General features: G+C 42.8%; 1 protein-coding gene across 1 annotated transcript in view; it reads right to left on the reverse strand.

Annotated features, from left to right (window-relative positions):
• Nucleotides 1-6107, reverse strand: part of frk (fyn-related Src family tyrosine kinase) — a 99364-nt gene extending 93257 nt beyond the window's left edge. The window contains exon 1 of the mRNA XM_080192577.1: nt 5318-6107. Within this exon, the coding sequence (XP_080048703.1) occupies nt 5318-5667 (350 nt within the window). The 5' untranslated portion in view covers nt 5668-6107. The remainder of the gene's footprint in view (nt 1-5317) is intronic.
• Between the last annotated feature and the right edge of the window lie 16617 nt (nt 6108-22724).

Raw genomic sequence — 22724 nt, forward strand, 5'->3', positions numbered from 1 at the left:
GTGACTGAATTAGGCAGGAGCTAAAATATTAATTTCCCAACAGCAGTCTGAGATGCAGAGATTAAGCCAATGATATGTTAATGGCATGGTAGGCCTCACACTGTTCAATGGCAGCTTCCCATCTGTAATACATTTGCATGCCATGAGTACTTATTAGCTTAAAGCTATTTTTAATTATGTTCTACCTTCAAGGTCAAGTCAGCAGCGCAACAGAATCTGTGGCACCCAGTTCAGGTTTGTTTACTTGTGGCATGCAACAATTGGCTTTGCATTTCCCTACTGGACTCTGCAATATAAAGACAGGGAGCAGGAGAATGGCAACTTCCATGGAAGCTCAGCAAGATAAGGAGTGTGGTGTGTGGAGTGAGGATAAGAGCATGGAGAAGTGGAAGAGGGAAGAGCCTCCCACCAGTGTGTGTTGGGAACAGTCAGTCGTGATAAGGAAATGAGGGGCAGAAAAGACAGAGTCAATACAATCCACATGTGGGCCCATCTCAGGGTGTTGACTGGCAGATTCCTATACGAATTTCAGTTCACCTATCACATTTCAAATACTTCAGTGAGAAAGTGATCTTGAGCAATATCCTTTAAAACGTATAGAATGGAGGGCCAGCTGAGTGTGTGAGTTCAGCCACGTCCCACAGATTACAATAAAAAATAAAGAATGAATGCAAAAACACAATCAGTTCTGCAGAATAACGGAATGCCCCCCAACTTCCCAGAAACCATCAATTTATGCCAGTGAGGTGTGCCAGGATATTTTGCTCTCTGATTAAGCTAGTTTCAACAAATAATAATGATGCGTGCGCGAATAAATTGAACCAATGTCATTACTTTATTCTTTCAAAGATGTGGGCATCCCTGACTAGGTCAGCTGTTATTGCCCATCCCTAATTGCCCTTCAGCAGGTGGTGGTGAACACCACCATGGGGCAGATGAGCTGGGCTCCCCCTTCACTGAGGATAAAGACATTTGTGGAGCCTTGTGTTAGTTGTTCAATTGTCCACATTGATGTAGCAGGACTGCAAATCTTAGATCTGATCTGTTTGTTGTGGGTTCACTTAGCTCTGAAGTGCTGTGTTGTAGCTTCATGAGGTTAACACCTCATTTTTTTATGCCTGGTCCTTCTGATATGCCATCCTGCACTCTTCAATAAACTTTGCTTGGAGATAATGGTAGAATGTGGGATATGCTGGGCCATGAGGTGATAGATTGTGTTTGGATACATTTTTTGCTGCTTCCGATGGCCCACAGCACCTCATCGATGTCCAATCTTGACTTGCTAGATCTGTTGAAAATCTATCCCATTTTGTATGATAATATTTCCACTCAACATAATGAAAGGAATCCTTAATGTTAAGACAGGGGCTTCTTTATCTCCACAAGTACTGTACAGTGGTCACTCCCACCAATACTGTCATGGACAGATGCAGCTGCAACAGGTAGATTGGTGAGGAAAAAGTCAAGTAGGCTTTTCCCTCACCAGTTATTGCAGACACAGTCTAGCAGCTATTTCCTTTCACACACAGCCAACTCAGCCAGGAGTTCTGCTACCAAGCCACACTGGGTGATAGGTACTGAAATTACCCACCCAGGGTACACCCTGTATCCTTGTCACTCAGTGCTTCCTCCAAATGGTGCCAACACTAAGGAGGACTTGGCAGGATCATATGGCTAGAGTGTTGTTGTTTCTGGTGCCTAAGTCGAAGCTGGATGATCTGTCCAGTATCATTCCTTATTGACTATTTGTAGCAATTTAATACAATTGCTCAGCCAATTCAGAGGTCATCTTGGTCCTCCAGGACTATGTCCCAGTTGTTAAAAACATAAACGGCAAAATCAAAAACAGCCCACAAGCCCTCGCTCCTCACACCCTCCAAACACTCTCCATGCCCCATCCCTGCCAACTCATGCCATCTGCACTCCACAAAGCCCATCCTACCCTCAGTGCCAACCTATTCCCCTCTACCCAGCTTCCATGGCCCCTCATACCCTATATGCCAATTTAATGCCAACTCATGTCAACCTATGATTCCCCCATTGATCCCCCAACCTTTTATATGCCCAATGCCAACAGTTGAGTGACAGGATCCCTCTCACTGGATTCTGATAATAATGTGAACTGTGAACTCATCTGTATGGTTTTAATATTCACAGAAGTGAAACCCTATTCTCTTGCTGTATTTTTTCTTTTGTATATGGTATGTATATGTAGTCATAGTAAAACTTTTCCAAGATAATGGATTTAAAAATCCAAGGAAGTGTACTACTAGTGATTTTGTTTAAAAAAAAGATGATATATAAACAGGGTGTGGGAAACATATCTCTGCCTCACCATAATTAAACCACTCATTACGAACTGAAAGTTCGAAGAATTAATGGGGGCATTCTGTCTCTCTCCCTTGTCCATAACAAAATACATAAATGCAACAGAAATGTTGCAGTTCTGATTCACTGAGAAGTTAGCAAGTTTGAAGAATTGCTGTCATGAAACGAGAGTGGAGAGACTAAGGATGTTTTCTCCGCTAAAGCAAAGAAAATTATCAGTAGCCAAAAGGAGGGCATGATAATAAGGAAGGATAATTTTGAATAATGTGGAAATTAAAAATATTTAGAATTTACAATTAGAATGTGAAATTCTCTGTCTCAAGCTGTAACTACTGCAATATCTGTGATTTTTTTAAAAAAAGAGGATAGCTGCTTGAAAAACATTAAAGGAGAAAGCAAGCCAGCAGAGGAGTGGGATTGGGCAAAGGGAGATAAACAAAGCATTTAGCATTAGTGTTTATATGCTGTACCAACTTGCAATTCTCTTTCAAAGAAATTGGGATATTTTGTGAGTGAATTGGTTAAATCCATCAAATGATGTGCACTGGGTAATCACAGACTCTAGAAACATGTTTATAGATTCAAGGCAAAATTTCACTCATTTTCTCACTAATAATTTCCATTGCTTCTTCTTGGACTCCCCCAACAGTTAGCATTACCAATGTTACCATTGCTCACAAAGTTACGAGATGGTCTTGAGGTGCAGTAGATAGTGTTCCTCCTTTTAAGCTTGAAGCTACAGTTTCAAGTCCCACTCAAAATCTTGATGGCCAAGGAAGGTACATTCATAACATTGCCAAACAGGTTGAATATCAGCCTCCAAACTGTTTCAAAACACACCAATGCCAAGCAGTAAGAGCAATACAGATTCCAGGTGAGGGAAGGAAAATTGGAGCTTGTGCCATCACAACAACATGAATGTCAAAGTGCATGTTGCCATAGTAACTACGACTCGGCATGAATTGTAATACACTGCATAACCTGTAGAGTGAAACCTGATGAATCTATACTTCCCTTTACCTTGATTATGGTATGAGATATCCACCACTTTCAGTAAAAAGAATGTAGTCACTGATCAGCACTGACAATTACCAATTTTGGCAACGTACTCTAACTTGCTTACACAGTCAAGGAAATATTCCTAATCACTCCCTGAGTCATTTGTTAAGTAGCACTTGAAGGCAAATGAGCTCCTGTAAACTTAAGACTTAATCCTCATTAAGGAATATCATATGTGAAGAGGCAATTGAGATGACAAAACAGAGCACATTAAAGCGGCTGGATTTGTAATGGCTAAATCTTTCCCTCTTTCACCCCTCTAAAATAGGCTTGTACATTTTTATAAGCAGAAGTGCAGAGGAGAATAGGGAAATATTTAGGATACCCTTATCAATGTTTGTAATTCATTTTAAAATCAGAGATGCAATTTGGCAAATAAATATTTGGTAAGTGCCAGGCTTGGGCTTTATACAATGTGGCAAATAAAAACAGGCAAGCCCCAGGCTGCAATCGACTCAAATACTTGATGCAGTACTTATGATACAAGATAATAGGAGTAGACCACATAATCCATCAAGCCTGCTCTGCCATTCAATAATATCATGGCTGGTCTTAGGTTTCAATGATGGAACATCTTCAAACCTCTGTAGGAGACATGATGTGGAGATCCCAGTGTTGGACTGGGGTGGACAAGATGAGAAGTCACACAACACCACATTATAGTCCAACTGGTTTATTTTAAATCACAAGCTTTCGAAGTTTATTTGAAATCACAAGCTTTTGGAGTGCATCTGATGAAGGAACAGCACACCGAAAGCTTGTGATTTAAAATAAACCAGTTGGGACTATAACCTGGTGTCGTGTGACCTCTCCCCTCTGTTGCAGAGAATTCCAAAGATTCACAACACTTCGAATGAAGGCTAAGTAAATACTGGATAGGTATTAATTTACATTATCTCAAGTTTGTGACAATGGATACACTTTGACTTAGCTCTAAACTGACAATCAGAAGTGTTTTGCAATGCAACTGCATATATAGAAACATTCACGAACGTGCCAGGTTAATTGTTTAAAATATATCCTCCCACTTGTTTTCAATTATTGCCTTTTTGTGTACCTTTCTAATTATTTTCCCTAGTTTCACAATCATCCTCATGTCCCTTCATAACTTACATCTCATTATTTGGTGCTTTAACAATCACAGCCAGAAATTCAACAACAAGTCCCTTGAACTGTTTGGTTTCTGACACTTAATTAACTAATGCATGTTTTTTTTAATTTAAAAAATGGTTTGTCAGCTGAGCTGCTAGCCCACTGGAACATGTTAATATCTGTCTTAAAATAGCAAAGGAGTCCCATTCAAATATTAATGCAACTGTGTACTGACGTTTGCTTTGCAAACGCTTACTAAGTCCAATAGACTGCAACTAGAGCACATAATCCACCAACTATTTTGTTTATGGGCAGCGCAATTCAACTCAACAATAAATCATGCAATTGTATTTTTTAGAGAAATCAAGAATAACAAAGAAAATATGTACCCAGATAACAGTAGTTCATAGATAACATACCCTTTGTGTGAAAATTCATTCATAACTAAGTCAATCAAAAGATTCATTGTTCAGAACCACAACTTGTTGAAATGCAATTCTAAGAAAGAACCATGCAAAGTAAACCGTAGAGGATAAAGTTATCCAACGGCACTCCAATACCGAATTTATGTGATGATGAAGCCCAGGGAGTGAATTTCAACAGGTTATTTATTAGACCATAGGGATCAGAACAATTTTCTAAATGCAATAGTTGTTGATCAGGATTCAGAAGCCTGAGTGATGTCCAGGACTGTTCTGATATCCTGATCTGTTCCTTGGCAGAGGTCAGCTAATCGGGCACAGACCCAATATTCAATCAGGAAGCGAGTGGGGCTCAGGACCCTATGCTGACGTTTCCTTCTGGTTAACAGGGACTGAACGCAGTGTTGTCTACTCACGGTTCTGCCTCGATGCTGCTGTCTGGAGCAACATAGTTGCTGGGAATGTAGCCTTGCCTGCCGTCCTCTCGCCACAGTGAGCGAGCCAGCCACCAGTTGTCCAGCGACTGGTCGGTCACCTCCAGCCTTTCCCCGGCTTCGAAGCTCAGGTCCTCGGGAGTGCGAGCCGAGTAGTCGTACAAAGCCACGTAGATCTTGCGCTGCGGCGCGGGTTCTGGCGGCAGCGGCCGGGACGGGATGGTCATTTTGTTCTCGGCCACCCCGTCCGGCTCTTTGGGTTTGGGCTTGTCGAAGACACAGGGGCAGATCCACCTGAGACATCCACAGTGAGTCCGTATGAAATTGCCCATGACTGGCCCCCCTCACTCGGTCCGCTCTATTCTCTCTCCCAGGGGGAAGGCATTCGTAAGAAGAGGAAAAGCAGCGAGCAAAGATCTGTTGAAAGTCTTTCAGTGGGATCGGGGTAGACCTGAGACGGACTTCTGCCAGTTGCCTTCGCTTTGTTTCTAGGCGCAAACCTTTCTCCTCTTGGAACTGGAAACAGGAAGTGTTTCTTTCAAAATCAGGTGCCAGAGAATCCGCACTGAAACTTGGCCTCAGTGTCGACACAACCTAACTCAGAGCTGACAGGTCCTGTAAACAGAAACTGCCTTCGTTTCCTGGTCCCGGGTTCCACCGAAAGCTCAAATCATTGGGAAAATTGCATTTCAATCAATGACCCTTTAAAAATACTCTTTTGTATGTTTATTGTCACTCGGATTGAGGTTGTTGGCGGAAGATTCCTAAGTAATAAGCTTAAATGAATTTTATACGCTCTGCCACCTAACTTCCATACGTTGTTAATATTGCAATAAATTAAAAGATATGCTATTAATAAAAAAAACTGCAGTACCCCCCCACCGCTGCTTCTATAAGTATTTTATTATTAATAATCCAATTGGTCTTAGATTTCCACCCCCCCCCCACCCTTTTTGGGGAGATTACAGCTGTTATCAAGTATGATTCCAACATGAAAAATACTTCTGCTTTGAAACTTTGAAAGAATTCAGGGACGCGGGTGAGTCTGAACAGATTTTTATGAAAGTTCCGAATAAAATTTTACTTCATTCTACAAAAGCTGTCAGGTTATTTGCTTTGGAACAAAACATGCTGTTAAACTCAAATACTAATTTGTGGCCGTGCCTCAGCTTCTCCGTCTCTCTTTGTAAGATATTCCCTGAAAGTAAATTTTTTGACTTAGCATTTAGTCATCTGTTGTGACGTTCTGTTACAAGGAGGCAGCTCATCACCTCCACCTCCCCCTCCGGGTAACTGGAGATGAACAATCAATGCTGGTCCACCCAGCAAAGTCCACATCCATGAACACAAAAAAAGTCAAATTTTATTTGATAGTGCAGGAGTAGGCTACTTGGTCCTTCCAGTCTGCTCCACCATTCAAAATGATCATAGCTGATATCCCACATTCCTGCCTATCCCCAACAACCTATCACCCCCAAACCCATCTGTTCAGTGGCTTTCAGCAAGGCCAGACCACCCTTGTGGCAGGCAGGGTCAGAAAATCCCACTCCCTGTTTCTCTACTGTTTAACTAACGAGATTGTGGGGTTTCCTTTCTCCAACAGTTTACCTTCTACTCTTAAAATGGGCCTGTGCTGCACACAGAGTTCAGACTATTGCACCAATCTGGATTGTTTTCTCAAGGGTTAGATCTTTGTTCACTTGCAACATGTCTGTGTGTGTGTCATCTGTTACTCCTACAACTATCCTATCCCTGTTGGTTGCAAGTTTTAGGAGGAAGTGTTGGCCCAGTGATATTATCGTGAGACTATTAATCCAGAAACTCAGCTAATGTTCTGGGGACCCAGGTTCGAATCACACCACGGCAATTAGCAGAATCTGATCTCATAAATATCTAGAATTAAGAGTCTACCAATGACCATGAAACCATTGTCAATTGTCAGAAAAACCCATCTGATTCACTAATGACCTTTAGGGAAGGAAATCTTCCATCCTTACCTGGTCAGGCATACATGTGACTCCCAGGGCCAGAGCAACATGTTTGATTCTCAACCGCCCTCAGGCAACAAGGGATGGGCAATAAATGTTGGCCAGCCAGCAAGTTCAAAGCTTTCAGCAGTCCTGCACAGGTCATTAACATACAAGGGGAAGCTACAAGGAATGTAAAAATAGCTAGCAAGAGTTTCTACTGGTAATTAAACAGGAAAAAAAGTGAGTGTTGATCCTTGACATAGTGAGAATGGGGAGTTTATAGTAGATAATAAGGAAATGGCAGATTAAATAGACGTATTTTGCTTCTGTATTCACTAATGAGGATACAAGAAACATTCCAATAATAGCTACAAATCAAAGTGGAACTTGATGAAATTAAAATAATTAGTGAAGCGATACTGAGGAGACTGATAGAGCTGCAGCCTGACAGACTTCATGCTCAGATCTTAAAGGAGGTGATGAATGTAATGGTAGATGCAGACAGTAGATTGTTAATTTTCCAAAATTCATGAGATTCTGGAAAAGTTCCATCAGTCAGAAAAGTAGCAAATATAAGCCCACTATGCAAGAAGGGAGGGAGGCAGAAAATAGGTTAGTGAGCTTGGCACCCATTATGGAGAAAATGTTAGAATCAATCATTAAAGAGGATATAAAGGGCACTTAGGCAAGCTTAAGGTAATTGGAAAAAATCAGCATGGTTTTATGAAAGAGAAATCATGTGAAACCAGCTTGCTAGAGTTCTTTCAATGAGTGACGTGCTGTCATGAGGGAAGCTTGTAGAGACACTGGGTGGGATTTTATAGCCTCGCTTGAATGAGAGAGTACAAAACAGAAAGTACGCATAAATGGATCTTTGTCTAATTGGCAGAATGCGATGAGTGGAGTTCCACAGGAGTCTGTGCTGGGGCCTCAACATTTTACAATTTACATAAATGACTTAGATGAGAGGAGTGAAGGCATGGTACCTAAATTTTAAGAGATTTGTGAATCTTGGGAATTGTTATGGTTCAGGTCAGAAATTCCAAAGTGTTCTCTGGAGCCTGCCTGGATCATATGTTTTGCATCTTGAATTTGGCAAGAATAAGCATGAGATGTTTCACTTCAGATATGATTCAAGTGACCCACTAGGGAGCTTTTATCAAACAATGTTTAATTAAGAATATAGTTAACATGTACAGTAAGAAAATTAGCAAGAACTTTTATCAATTGCAAACAATCATGATAATGTATACCCTTTAACAAAGATATCTACAATGTTTCAAACTAATCAATCCCATAGACAAAGGACCCTTTTCACAACACAGAGTAATGCTCACATGTATAGGAAAAAGAGTCCTTTGGTTCAAGAATTGAAAATCATCAGTCTTGATTCACCCAGAACAGTTTGATGACAAAACAGCTTCCCAAAACATCAGAGAAACTCTGGTCTAACCCCCAAAAACAGGACGCTTCCACCCTTCAGGAAAACAAGATCTTGTTTTCAGCTAACCAACGGAATTTTCAAAACTGGGAAAGAGGGAAAACACTTATTTTTAGCTTGCTGTTCCTTCTAAAGCTGAAACTCAAACCTGCAGCTCCAAATGGAAAATGGAAAAAAAACTGTCCAAACACAATGCTGAATTGTAAGTGAACACAAACAACCCCACTTAAGCCACTTAAGTAGCAATAAAAGAACATTTCTAGTCAAGTTGGCAACAATGACATCACTGAAAGTGTGAGCTAAGAATCCACTTAAGCTGAGGGAGCTGCGGAACTCTTGACTTTTTAAAAAATCTTTCTTGAAGGTACACTGATATCACAAAGTTCAAGAACTTGGACAGCTGTGAATGCTTAGCATATTAGAGGCAGATATTGGTAGATTTATGGATTCTAAGGGAATCAGTGGATTAAGTAGGAAGGTGAACTTGAGTTAGAAGTTCAACCATGATCTTAATGAATGACCGAGTAGGCTTGAAGGCCTTACAAACTACTCATTCTCTTTTTGGTGCCCTTGTGAACTGTGGTCCATGTAATGTTCTCTAGTGGAAGCCATGGGCTAGGTCTATGACCCTGCCCCAGGACCAGGAATTAACCAGATAATCTGTCAATGACACAAGTCACTGATGACCTTAATCAGTTACCTATGATAGGCTGTCATGCAGAAGGGTCAGAATGTGGTCACAATTCCCCATCTTGCCTCAGAACCTTGATGAAAGGCTTATCAAATTAGAACGCCTTGCATGAAGAAAGGCTAAGTATCTCATTCTTTTCCTTTAGCAAAACGAAAGATATTGAATCCTAAATCTTATTTAATATCAAAAATTCCTTTGGCTTAATATCATTTTTGCATAAATGGTACTAAACCTCTACCATTGCCTCTCATTTACTGAACAGTTGTACGAATAAAATGCAGAGTGTGAAGATATTCATGGATATATCAGGGCGTCATGTGTGGAGAGGTAATAAACAGAAAAAAGGTAATCAAAATGCCTGACTCCTTTACCCAGTGAATTTTACTGACAGATTCAAATTTTATTTGAAAATCAACATTTCCTGCAGCAAACTGACAGAAAAAAATTGAGAGACAGAACGATGCTAATTGTTCTCTTTCGTGCTTTGGGAAGGTCACCAAGAATAATTGGGACAGTAGTGAAGTTCCTTCCACAGCTGTTAGAAACTCTCTTATTGCTGTGATGAAATTGAATGAGCAAGAGTGTTCTTTAATCATCAGACACATCAGGAACTTGGCACCCTTTGAAAAGGTTCAGTGAATTTCATAATTTTAGTTAATTCACCGACTACACACAGCTTTGGTTTTGATTGTGAATTCACCACCTCCTTCTCTGGTGTTGAGCCTGTTTTAATTTCAGCACAGCCATGGAGGCAATGATCTGTGGAGGGTTGGGGTCGGGGGGGCGGGGGGAGGCGGTGGTGGTGGCAGTGGCAGCAGTACTGCACTGAAAGGCACGTCTCGATCCCTCTGAACATGATGTTTCACATTATTCATGAGATGCTCAACAACTATCTTGGTGGTTGCATTGGCTTTGTTGTATTTGCTACTGGTTGCTATATGCATGCCTTTACTCATCAGTGGAAGGGAACGTATTTCTTCAGTCTTCCTTGATTTTCAATTAAGTCCGGAATGAATGATTTTGAACAAAATTAAAACTTTGGGAGAACCGCCTTGAAAAGTAAAATTTAACCTACCTGAAATGGTGAATGCCTTTTCTGCAGATCACTGTCCAATCCAACTCACGATTAGGCAAGTGCTAATTTCGATCCAGACCCTATGTGCATTATTGGTACCATTCCTAATTCCATCCTAATCCTGAATTTCAAGCTGAATTACACCGCCTGAGCCAGCACATAAGGTAAACGAAATGTTGTTAAGTATAAATGTCTATTTCCTATGATATAATTATTAAAATTAGCAGCACAAGGGGAAGCTTTTGGGTCCACAGTCTTCTGTCAGTTCTCTGAAAGAGCGATCCATTCTATATCCATGTGCTTTTCACATATCATTAAACTGTTCTTTCAAATAATTAGCCATTTCCTTCAACTTTCTTTATCGTTGTCCTGTGCAATCAGTCAGGGTAGTTTTACATTCAGAATGATGAGAGATCATCCAGACTCGAAACATTGGCTCTATCACTGTGGTCCTTAATGGGTCCTACTCTTTCCCTAGCTATCATTTTACCCTTAAGGTACTGATAAAATAACTTGAGATTTTCCTTTATTTAACATGCCAGTATCCTTTCATGTTCACTTTCTGCTCTCCTAATTGCCATTTTAACCTCCATCTTACACATTCTATTCTCCTTTAGTGGTTCTGTTGTTTTGAACCCGTGATGTCTACCATAAGCATCAGAGGATCAGTTCTCTCAAAATGACCAAGAACCAATGCCTCATATGGCTGAGCCTCACATGATAGGGGTTGCTGCTAAATTCTGCTGCCTCCAGGATCAAAGCTTCTTTTCCAATGAAGCAAATGGGTTGCTTTGAACCCTCCAGATATCTCCCACCAAGATTACATGCTATATTTTCCTGCAAAGAGAGAAAACAGAAAGATGAGAGTTTGATCATGTATGGAGAGGAATGAAGGCCACCATTTCAGGAAGGCAAATGGGATGCTGGCCTTCATAGCGAGGGGGATTGAATATAAAAGTAGGGAGGTCTTGCTGCAGCTGTATAGGGCATTGCTGAGGCCGCAGCTGGAGTACTGTGTGCAGTTTTGGGCGCCGCACCTGCGCAAAGATATTTTGGCCTTGGAGGGAGTGCAGAGGAGGTTTACTAGGCTGATACTGGAGTTGAGGGGGTTGAGCTATGAGGAGAGGCTGAATAAACTGGGCTTATACTCGTTAGAGTTTAGAAGAATGAGGGGAGATCTCATTGAGACGTATAAGATGATGAATGGGATGGATAGGATAGAGGTGGAGAGACTCTTCCCGCTCAAAAAAGACAGTAGGACTAGGGGGCACAGCCTCAAGATAAAAGGGGGGCGGTTTAGAACGGAGTTGAGGAGGAACTTCTTCACTCAAAGGGTGGTGAATCTCTGGAATTCTCTGCCCGTTGAAGTGGTGGAGGCTGCCTCGCTAAGTATTTTTAAGACGCGGGTTGATGGGTTTTTGATAAGAGAGGGGATTAAGGGTTGTGGGGAGAAAGCGGGAAAGTGGAACTGAGCAGCGACAGATCAGCCATGATCTTATTGAATGGCGGGGCAGGCTCGAAGGGCTAGATGGCCTACTCCTGCTCCTATTTCTTATGTTCTTATGTTCTTATGTTCTTATGACTATGAGGCACAAATGCAAAAGGTCCAACCTAAGTATAAATATGAGTATGGGTCATTCAAATTACAGCCTTGTTTCACAACAAGGTTAAAATCCAACAGGTTTATTTGATGCCACGAGCTTTTGGACCGCTGCTCCTTCATCAAGTGAGTAAAGGAGCAGCACTTCGATACCTCATGATACCAAATAAACCTGTGGGACTTTAACCTGGTGTTGTGAGACTTCTTACTGTGCCCACCTCAGTCCAACGCTGGCATCTCCACATTACAACCTTGCCTCAAGAATGAGCTGAATGCCAGAAGTGACGTGAGAATGATTGTCCTTGATGTTAAGGCAACATTGGACCAAGTATGGATTCAAAGAGCCCTAGAAGAACTGGAGTCAATGGGTATCGGGGGAAAACCCGCTGCTGGTTGGAATCATACCTGGCACATAAGAAGATGGTTACCGTTGTTGGAAGTCAGTCATCTCAGCTCCTGGACATCTCTGCAGGTGTTCCTCATGGTAGTGACCTAGGCCCAACCATCTTCAACTGCTTCATCAATGATCTTCCTTCCATCAGAAGGTCAGAAACACTCAAGGAGTTCAACACCTACCAGGACAAAGTAGCCCAATTGATTGGATCGCCGTCCACACACATTCAATTCTTCCACCACTGACAACCAGTGGAAGCCATGTGTACCATCTACAAGATGCAGGACATCACCAAGGATCCTTAGGCAGCCCCACTGCCACTACAAGAGAAGGACAAGAGAAGCAGATATCTGGGAACACCATGCCCTGGAGCTTCCTTTCCAAGTCGCTCACCATCCTGACTTGGAAATAATTGCTATTCCTTCACTGTTGCTGGATCCAAATCCAGGAATAGCACTATGGATGTACCACTCACCACCACCTTCTCAAGAGCACCTAGAAAATGGGTAATAAATGCTGGCCTAGCCAGTGATGCCCATATCCTGTAATTTTTTTTAAATGGGGATGTGAGATGCTCACAAGAGAGGATTGAATAGTGGTGCAAGTTGTACTGTGATGGAGGAGGAAGCTGGTTGAGTTAGAATGTGGGTTTGACACACAAAAGTGAAATAAGTACTCACCTTTCCTGTTCTGGTGAGGTTTGATATTCTCTTGGTGCAGTCTCCAGGTTGGAGGGGCTACACTCCTACTGTTGACTTCCTCGGCCACTTTCCTTCATGTCTGCTCGTTTGGAGAGGTTGTCCCCTTCGTCCCAATTCCCCTCATTGCAGCAACTTGCAGCATGCCCACCAGGAAACAGAGAGAGCTGAGGCATAGGGGAAGCAGAAAGTGGAATTTTACCATATTTCCCCTCCATTCATGTGGTTGCTGCAGCTTCAGGAATTCAAGTGCATTTTTCTTTTGCAGATGTGATCCCTTTAAATAGAAATCCTTCTTTTGGCAGAGTGGATACATCGTCACAGCCAACATCCCAGATTAGGCAGAGAGCAATTGACATTCAGATATGAGTTGCTATAGGGACTTGCTGGTTAGAGTCCATCCTCTGAGTTCAAATTCCACCGTGACTGTTTGAGAGCAGAATGTTGATTTAAGAGAAATCTGGAAATTAAAAACTTGTATCAGTGGAAGTAATCATGGAGTTGTCACATTGTCAAAATTTCATGAATTCACTAATGTCCTTTAGGAAAGAAAACCTAGCCTGCTTCTTCAATCTCAGGTATATGTGTATATCTGACTTCCTTCCTGACCAACATGGTTGAAATTCAACTGTCAATCAAAGTGGCAAAACAAAGCCACACGGTGACGCCAAACTACTACAGTAGTGATTCAAGAAATCCACCAGTCTTTCAAAGCAGTACATACCAGCTTTGCCAATGAGGCCCATATCACAGCCTTTGTATTTAACTGTGTCTTTCCAGCTTCCTTCTATCTATGAAAGGCAATGGACATGCAGCAAACAAATCCACCTCAGATGGGATGTCTACACATTGCACACTTTTACTGATGGCTGGAAAGGTCAATTCTTGAGAGGTATGTTCTGCCACAAGTGTCCCACATGAAGTGACAAAGTGCTACTGTGGGTTTTGTTTTCACTGTTGACATAGTTGCCAAGTCAGTGTAGCCATAGGTCATATTGGTCGTCAGCTACTGACTCCAGGTGAGATAATTCATGTTGAGGACCTCAATGTCATGCTTGAAAGCATCCTCTAAATAGAGCTATGGGCATCCTACTGATTATCTTGCTCCATCTACCTCGCTATGTAGGAATTTCTTGGGTATGCGATCATGTTATATCCTGTGGATGGCCTGAACTAATGAAGCCAACTTTGTTTGATGAGTAAACAAACCTGGAAGTTTTGCATTTAAGAGGATTGATGCACTTGTGATTTTGTACTTCTAGAATAGATCCTTAATGTACACCGCAAACAATGAAGATGGAAATTGTTGAACTTCTTGATAGTGTTCACAACACCTACTGAAGATTTAACAGCTTCAAATGCAATGGTCCACCACACATTAACATGTTTTGCACAGGCAATGCTGCCAATATCAGCAGTTTGCATTGTCACTAGAAAAAATACTACCCACCACAGGTTTACCAAGAAACATCAATGTTAGTATCGATCAATGAAGCTTGGAATCTATAAAGCAGAAATTCCTCAAAGGCAAAATCTGCAATAAGGATTGGTTTAATGTTAGCATATGCATTAGGAATACTGTAGCCATAATTATGGTTAGTCAGTGATTTCCATTAGGCGTTGTGCTACAATTTGATTGAATGACAAATGTGAAGAGCTATTGTCACATCACTGTGGCATGACACTATAACATGATACACAGAAGGGTATATAATCACAGAAGTTATACAATTCAAAAACAATATGTCACAAACTAGCCACCACATTTGCTCACAAAATTAAAATGTCCATATATTTCAGAAGTAATTCAGTAATATGACACATTTTAAGATTTTCTGGGGATGTAAAAGACACAATAAAAATAAAAATCTTTTTGTACAGGTATTTAAATGTGTCGTAACTGGGCTGGTTGTCCCACCCTCTTGTCAATCAAACATCAGGGTGTCTTTCACAGAGTGGCTTCTGGTAGAAAGATGGCAACAAGCATGTATGCATCATAATGTGTGTTCTCAAAGGGAGGCAGTGGCAGAGTGGAACTTTCACTGGAATAGTAATCCAGAGACGCAGGGATATGCTCTGGAGACCTGGAATCAAGTCCCACCTCAATAGATGGTGACATTTGAATTCAACAAAAAATCTGGAATTAAAAGTCCAATGATGACTATGAAACCATTGTCAATTGTCACAAAAACCCAATTGGTTCATTAATGTCACCTAGGGAAGGAAATCTGCTGTCCTTACATCTGCTGTGGTCTGTGACTCCAGGCCAACAGCAATGTGGTTGACTCTCAAATGCCGTCTGAAATTGAGGGCAGTTAAGAATGATCAGTAAATGCTGGTCCAGCCAGTGATGCCCACATCTCATAAAAATGAATGAAAAAAAAGAAGTTAGGTTTATCTACAACAAAGCTGCTCCTCCCTCAAGTTATTACACTGGCAACAAGTTGAAATTCAACTTAAACTGCATACTTAAGTTCCCTACTTCTATCAGCCTTGCCCTTCACCCTAAAAGGAATGTGCTTATCCTGAACCCTGGTTAACACACTTTTGAAGGCCTCCCACTTACCAGACATCCCTTTGCCTGCCAACAGACCCCTCACCACCCCCCGCCCAGTCAAAGTTCCTGTCTAATACCATCAAAATTGGCCTTACCCTAATTTTAACTTTTGGACCAGACCTATCATTCATCATAGCTATCTTAAAACTAATGGAATTATGGTCACTTGTCCCAAAGTGATCCCCCAGTAACATTTCTGTCACCTGTTCTTCCTTAGTTCTCAAGAGGAGGCCCCTCTCTAGTCGGGCCATCCACATCCTGAATGGGAAATTTCTCCTGAATAGACTCAACAAATTTCTCTCCATCCAAGCCTCTAATACTATGACCGTCCCAGTCAATTCTGGGGAAGTTAAAGTCCCCTACTATTGCCACCTTACTTTTCTTGGACCTATCTGTAATCTTCTTACATATTTGCCCCTCAGTTTCTCACTGACTATTTGGGGGTCTGTAGTACAATCCTATCAAAGTGATCTCTCCCTTCTTATTTCTTAGTTCTACCCATATAGACTCAAGGGGTGAATCCTTGGATATATCCCCTCTTAGTACTGCCATGATGTTCTTCCTAATCAAAAGCGCAACTCCCCCTCCTCTCTTACCTCCTGTTCTATCTTTCCTGCAACATCTGTATCCTGGAATATTGAGCTGCCAGTCCTGCCCCTCCCTTAGCCATGTTTCAGTAATAGCTGTAACATCCCTGACCCACGTACTCATTCATGTCCAGGGTTCCATCTGTCTTGCCCATTCAGCCTCTTGCATTGAAATAAATGCAGTTTAATCTAGACTTCCCTTGCTCTCTGCCTTGCTTTCGCAGATCATCTTGCCTGAAATGTCATGTACACTCTCCTTATGTTTTATTTCTCTTAGCTTTACTGGATCCATTAATTTCTCCACAATCTCTGTACTCTGTACTGTGGACCTTTTTTGATTTTTGTCTTGATTTCTCTGCCTTCCACTTTTCCCCTCACTGCCTTTTGTTTCTGTCCCCACTTCCCTCTGACTTCCTGCATCAGTTCCTACCCCACTGCCACATTAGTTTAATCCTTCCCCAACAGCACTAGCAAACAACCTCCCCCCGCAAGGATATAGGTTCCAGTCCTGCCCAGGGCGCCGATCGGAGTGGCTTGCTTGAGGTTATTGTCTCCGACAAGAGAACAGTTTTCGCCAGTGTTCAATTTCAGAGATTCTCAGGCCTGAATAGCATCAGACATATAAATAGTGCGCTCTGCCATCCTTTGTCACCTTTGTCAAATGGCCTTGCTGAAAGAGCTGTCCAGATCTTAAAGCTGGGATGAAGAAGTTGTCTGGAGATACTTTAGAATCTCATCTGTCTTTGATTCCTTCTGAGTCACTGCACAGCACCAATAATATGTGGAGATGTGGGGATAGGGCCTGGCCGGGATTGTGTTCAGTGCAGAGCTGCTGATGGAACAATGCTTGTGCTCACGTTTGGATTTGGTGTTTTGCAATGTAAAGGGGAAGATGAGACAGAACAAAGCAATCAGAAACTAAACCACAGCCTGCACATTGGTGCACTGCATACATGCGCAACTTTGGAAGGAGAGCATGCTGGACTCCAGGAGCCACCATTTCAAAAACTGGTCCATCGTCATTTTGAGTTCAGGTTGAGAAGAAATTAATGCACAAACATGTGGATCACATTCAAGTAGGAGAAACATCCCACTGCATGCGGAATCAACTTGTGATTGATGTTTCACTGTCAACCTCTGAAGTGTGTGGTCGCCCTACTGCTGTTTGTTCCTGACACATCCAATGAGCTTCTGAATACTGAACCACCCAGTTCCAGTGATGCATCTTTTTGTGCAGCTTAGGACCCCATTGTTCCTGTTCCAGAGTCTCTCTCAGTAAGAGCTGCTTCACTTTGACCATTCCCACAGAGCACCTCACAATGTTCATTTGTAAAAAAGAGAATGTTCCGTTCTTTGTTTATGAGACAAGTTAAAGACAAGAGACATTACAAATGTTTTATTCATTTTAAGGAGTGCTTTTGTAGTAAATGTATAAGGGACTTAAGGAGCCGGAAATGTAGTACTTGGATTTGTTGTCCCTCCCTCCTGTCTGGGTCAGCTGGGTGGTGGATTTCAATAGTCCTTGGACAGAAGAAGGCTAAGAAGAGATTTGATGGAGATGTTTAAAATCATGAGAGGGCAGAACAAAGGAGAGAGGAAGAAACTGATCCCACACGTAACAGGATCAAAAACAAGAGAATTTAAATGTCAGTCCAAATGACATTGTATGCACTCCTTCCTGTAGTAAATGAAATGCAACGCAGCCTCCTATCATTAATGAAATAAATAGAGGTAATGAACAAAAATATCCAAAGGGAGCAAAAACCCAGATATGTTGAATCTATATAAACCTAAAAATATACAAGAAAAATAAGCATACCTCCCAATAGTTTCATTTCATTATTTTGAAAAAGGCAGGCCATTCATTTGGATAATAGCTATTATTCCAGCCTTCCCTTCTTCCAAAAGCTGGGATAAAGTTCACAATGTATTCATCCTGTTCATAAAATCAACTGAATAATGTGCAACTGTGAGAAATAAGTACCCCTTTTTGGCCAAGTATTGTTTCCAATGGGTTCTATTACTCAGTTGATTTAATTATCCATTGACAGATCTCACTGTACCATTGTGAAGCTCGATTAGGCTTTACTCTTCGCTACTATAACTATTCACAACTGTGGAATTATCTTTAATAACTCCAGACTCCTCCCTTCTGCTATTTGCATCTCCCTAAATACCTCTCTCTGTCAATTCCATCTTCACCTCTAATAACATGTGAGAGAGGAGTATCTTTTTTTGTCATCAAGTTCTATTCTGCTGCTTATCCCACCCTATCAAGGGTAAGTTGTTGGTCAACATGTTTCCTTCTATGGTTCATTGTGCATGCTTTGAGTAAACACGGGACACTTGATTAGAGGATACTGAGCAGACTTTATTCATGCACAGCACAGAGGAGTGACTAATGATATGGTTGGAGGAAAACAGAGAATCTTTTTGGTCTCTCTATATTTGAGCCCTTCAAATTACTGTTGCTCTTTTAAATGCCTTAGTTTGCCTGCATCAAAAGATACATCGCGTCATGATTTATCTGCTTCCAAATTATTTGAAAACCATCTATTTACATAACCAGTCATAGATGTTTACTTCAAAGATGCTTCCCTCAAAAAGACTTTTAAGTGTTCTTGAATCCTTTGAGAAATACTGTAAGTTCATTACCATGCATTTTTCTATATTTAACTTCTATAGTTAGTGAATCCCTATGCCGAGTTTTATTCCACTAGCCACCAAAGTTATATTTTAATCACCAATAGTTAATTTTATTTCCATATCTTATTTCCTTGTATATATCTCATAGATATTAAAAGTGGAAGATGAGGCTTCTCATAGCCCACTACTGTCTTGTCTTTTTCAAAAGCCTGTTGCTCCACAATGTAAGTTCCATTTTTAATGAATAACTCCCCAAGATATCCAGCATATTCAAGAGAATTGAACTGTTATCTGAAGAGGAAAATAGTACAGATTACAGGGAAAGGTGAGTGAATGGCACAGGGTGAAATGCTCATGCAGACAGCTAGCTCAAACATGACGGACAGAATAACCTCCTTCTGCATTGTAACCATTCTATGATTCTATAGAACTGGGATGTCCAACAATAACACTACCCACAAATGTTAACACCATTTTTGCTTTCAATAGTCTCAATTGCAATTTGACATAAATAGTTCTCATTTGGGATGAACTTGGTACCAAATTTGAAATACTGCTCAAAAACTATCCAGCATGCTTAAAGTTATCAAATGCACTCAGCTACCTGCATTGAAAAATACAAGGAAATCAGTTATTTAGATAATGTGATTTATTCAGTTTGTCATTGTGTCCAAAAATATTGTTCCTCTGTTCAGGATGTGCTTGAGAACATTACCTGATCCCCATTGGTTAATTCATTTTATTCTCCGGATCTAGACTCGTCTCCCACTCCCCAAGTCTCTGTCTAAATATGTCCCTCCCACCTCCTCCCTTTCTCCCTTGAGTTTTTACACTCGCTCCTCACTCCCTCCAGTCTCTGTGCTCACCCCTCACTCCCTCCAGGCTCTGTGCACTCCCCCTCACTCCCTCCTGGCTCAGTCCTCTCCCCTCATTCCCATCAGTCTCCATGCTCTCAACCCCCCCACTTCCTCCAGCCTTTGCGCTCTCCGAAGTTTTGTAGCTGACAGTTATCCATGTTAAGTTGTGTTTCCTATTTCAATATCTACTCCACGAACCTGGTTTGATTCTCAAAAGTTTTTTAGAGGCCTCTTTACTGTTGGCCAAACCTATATTGGTATCATCAATGAATGTTACGTTCCCTAGAGTTAAGTCCAAATTAATTTTAGATACTGAAAACTGAAGTAAATACAGCACTCATCTCTGGGGTACATTAGTTCCAATCCAGCTGCAGTCAATGTCCTTTCACCTTAACTCTTTGGGCCCTATTTTACCATTTTCATTCTAAGTGCTGGGAGGACTTGAATTTGGGAGTGTTTAAGATCTGACTTTTAGACCTGTTCTGAGGTGCCCCCAGACGCACTCTGCATACAAAAATATCAACGATTCCGAATCGCCTTGATACGCACAAAACCCTGAAGCTCCAATCAGAGCCTCCACCTGCATATATGCACAAAAACAAATGATAGAATGCTGCTCCTTGCCATACCTCTCCCAGGCCAGATAATGCCTCCCTCTGGCCCCCACGGACATTCCCCCACCCCACAACATACTGACCCTCTTATTCCCCCCACTCCCCCGCCATCCAGGACGATCATGGCCCCCTTTCCCCCATCAATCTCAGGCAGAGTAGTAGCAGCCCCCTTCTCTTTCCCCCACTAATCTCAGGCAAAGTGGCACTGGCCCCCCTTCTCCCTCACTGAACTCAAGCAGAGTGGCAGTGCCCTCCCCTTACCCCTCACCGATCTCAGGCAGAGTGGCAGCGCTCCCACTTAATCCTCATTGATCTCAACAAAGTGACAGTGTGATCCCCTCCCTCCCCTCCAACCTGGACCCTCTTGCACAAGGCTCCCATCTCCCCTAACTGCGATGTCTGCCTGACATCTCCTTCTCTCTCTCCTGTCCCCAATCATTGAGACACTGATCAATGCCCCCCGCCGCCTGCTCCCCACCCACCCCTCCACCCACCCCTCCACCCCTCCACCCCTCCACCATCAACACACCTGCACTTACCTTCTCCTCAATACTAACAAGCAAACTGCATGGAACTTGCTGGAATGCTCTGCCAAACTGCCTGCAGCTGATCTACCCTAACGAGGGGCAGCTCCATATAAACCCAAAGGATGGACAGGAAGTGCATGAAAAAGATGACCACACAATAAGCCTCCAGATTCACTGAAAGTAACCTTGGGAGGCTGCTGCTGGATGCAGCAAAGGTGAGGTGGGATACCCTCTTTCCCCTAGCAGGATATAGACTTAGCAATGTGGCTGTGATACAGTTGCCACTTCTGTCAAAGCTATGGCACCGGTCCCCAGAATGGGGAAGCAGTGCTGGAAGAGAGTCAATGACCTCATCTGGGCAGCAAGAGTGAGTGCTGAACCCTATCTAGAATCTTCCCTCAAATCACCCCCAGATCCTCCCACCCACAGGACCTTGCATGCTGCCAACTCCTGACCCCAAGCAGCTCCTTCCCATATCTTCCCCTTCCTAGAGCAGCACTGCACTTGCTATCCAAGGGCCACTTCCTGATACTGTGCAGGAGTCAGGCCACCATTCCTTTCATGGAGAAGACTCTCCATAACACCCAGGAGAGGGTGAAGGCAGGGGGTGGTGAGTCAGGCCTCTGGGTCCTCAGTCCCTTTGAAGAGTGGGTGCTGGAGCTGTCCAGAGAAGAGGAGATGTGGGCTGTCAGGAACTACATGGCTGGGTAGGCAGCCTGGGTTGCTGTAGGCTTGGAGGGCTGAAGGACCTGTTCCTGTGATGTAATCATCTTTGTGATCTGCTCTATGTTGAATGGAGGAAAGTGGATCAAGTTTTTTGCATCCTGGATTCCTCTCCCTCCCTTGCACTTAACCTTGTGTCCTATGTTGGAACAGTTTTGGATGCCCTGGGGTCTTCTGGCATCAAAGCCTTCATGGTGGCTCCCACCTGCCTTGCTCCAGACAGTTTGGAGGAGTCCTTGAAGGATATGGGTGACTCTGAGGCTGGCACTGTTTCGGTGTCAGCTTCCATCTTGCCATTCACCATCCCAGATACTGACACACTGGTGGGTCAAGTTAGTAGTGAGTCTTCTGATAGGCATGACACATCTTCTGATGTACATTGGGTGGAGGAGGGAATGTCCAAGGGCTCTGGCACACGGGGCCTGCCGGAAGTGAGGACTCAGCTGGCCCCAGGCTACATGCTGAGCCTTTGAGATCACTTGTCCCTCAGCTGCTGGAGATGCAGCAGCTGAGCCAGCGAATGCAGGGAGGGCTGACGGTTTCACTGGACCAACTGCAAGGCTCTTAAGAGGAGTCCAAAGCTCTCAGATGGACCAGCTATTGCCTATCTTGAGTAGTTCCCAGGCCAACACTACAAGGGTGGTGTCTGCAGTGGAAAGCCCAGGGCAGGGAATCCTCATCATGAGTGGCAGGTTTCAAGTGATGGCTGAGTCACAGTGGGCCACAGCGGAGTCCCAGAGGACCTTGGCTGAGTCACAGCAGGCCACAGCGGAGTCCCAGAGGGCCGTGGCTGGGTCAGAGCGGCCCACAGCTTGGGGACTGAACAGGATTCTCCAGGTTCTGCAGCCCATGGCTGAGAGGCTCATGAACTTGAAGGACGCCCAGCAGGGCAACATTGAGACACGGCGGACTATGGCAGCAGCCCTTGAGAACATGGCCCAGTCACAGGGGGCCATGGCTGAGGGGCTGCAGAGCATGGCCCAGTCTCAGAGGGCACTTGATGAGGCAT

Source organism: Carcharhinus amblyrhynchos, chromosome 7 (genome assembly GCF_965287045.1).
Source record: "Carcharhinus amblyrhynchos chromosome 7, sCarAmb.v2.hapA, whole genome shotgun sequence".
In the NCBI taxonomy this organism is placed as follows: domain Eukaryota; kingdom Metazoa; phylum Chordata; class Chondrichthyes; order Carcharhiniformes; family Carcharhinidae; genus Carcharhinus; species Carcharhinus amblyrhynchos.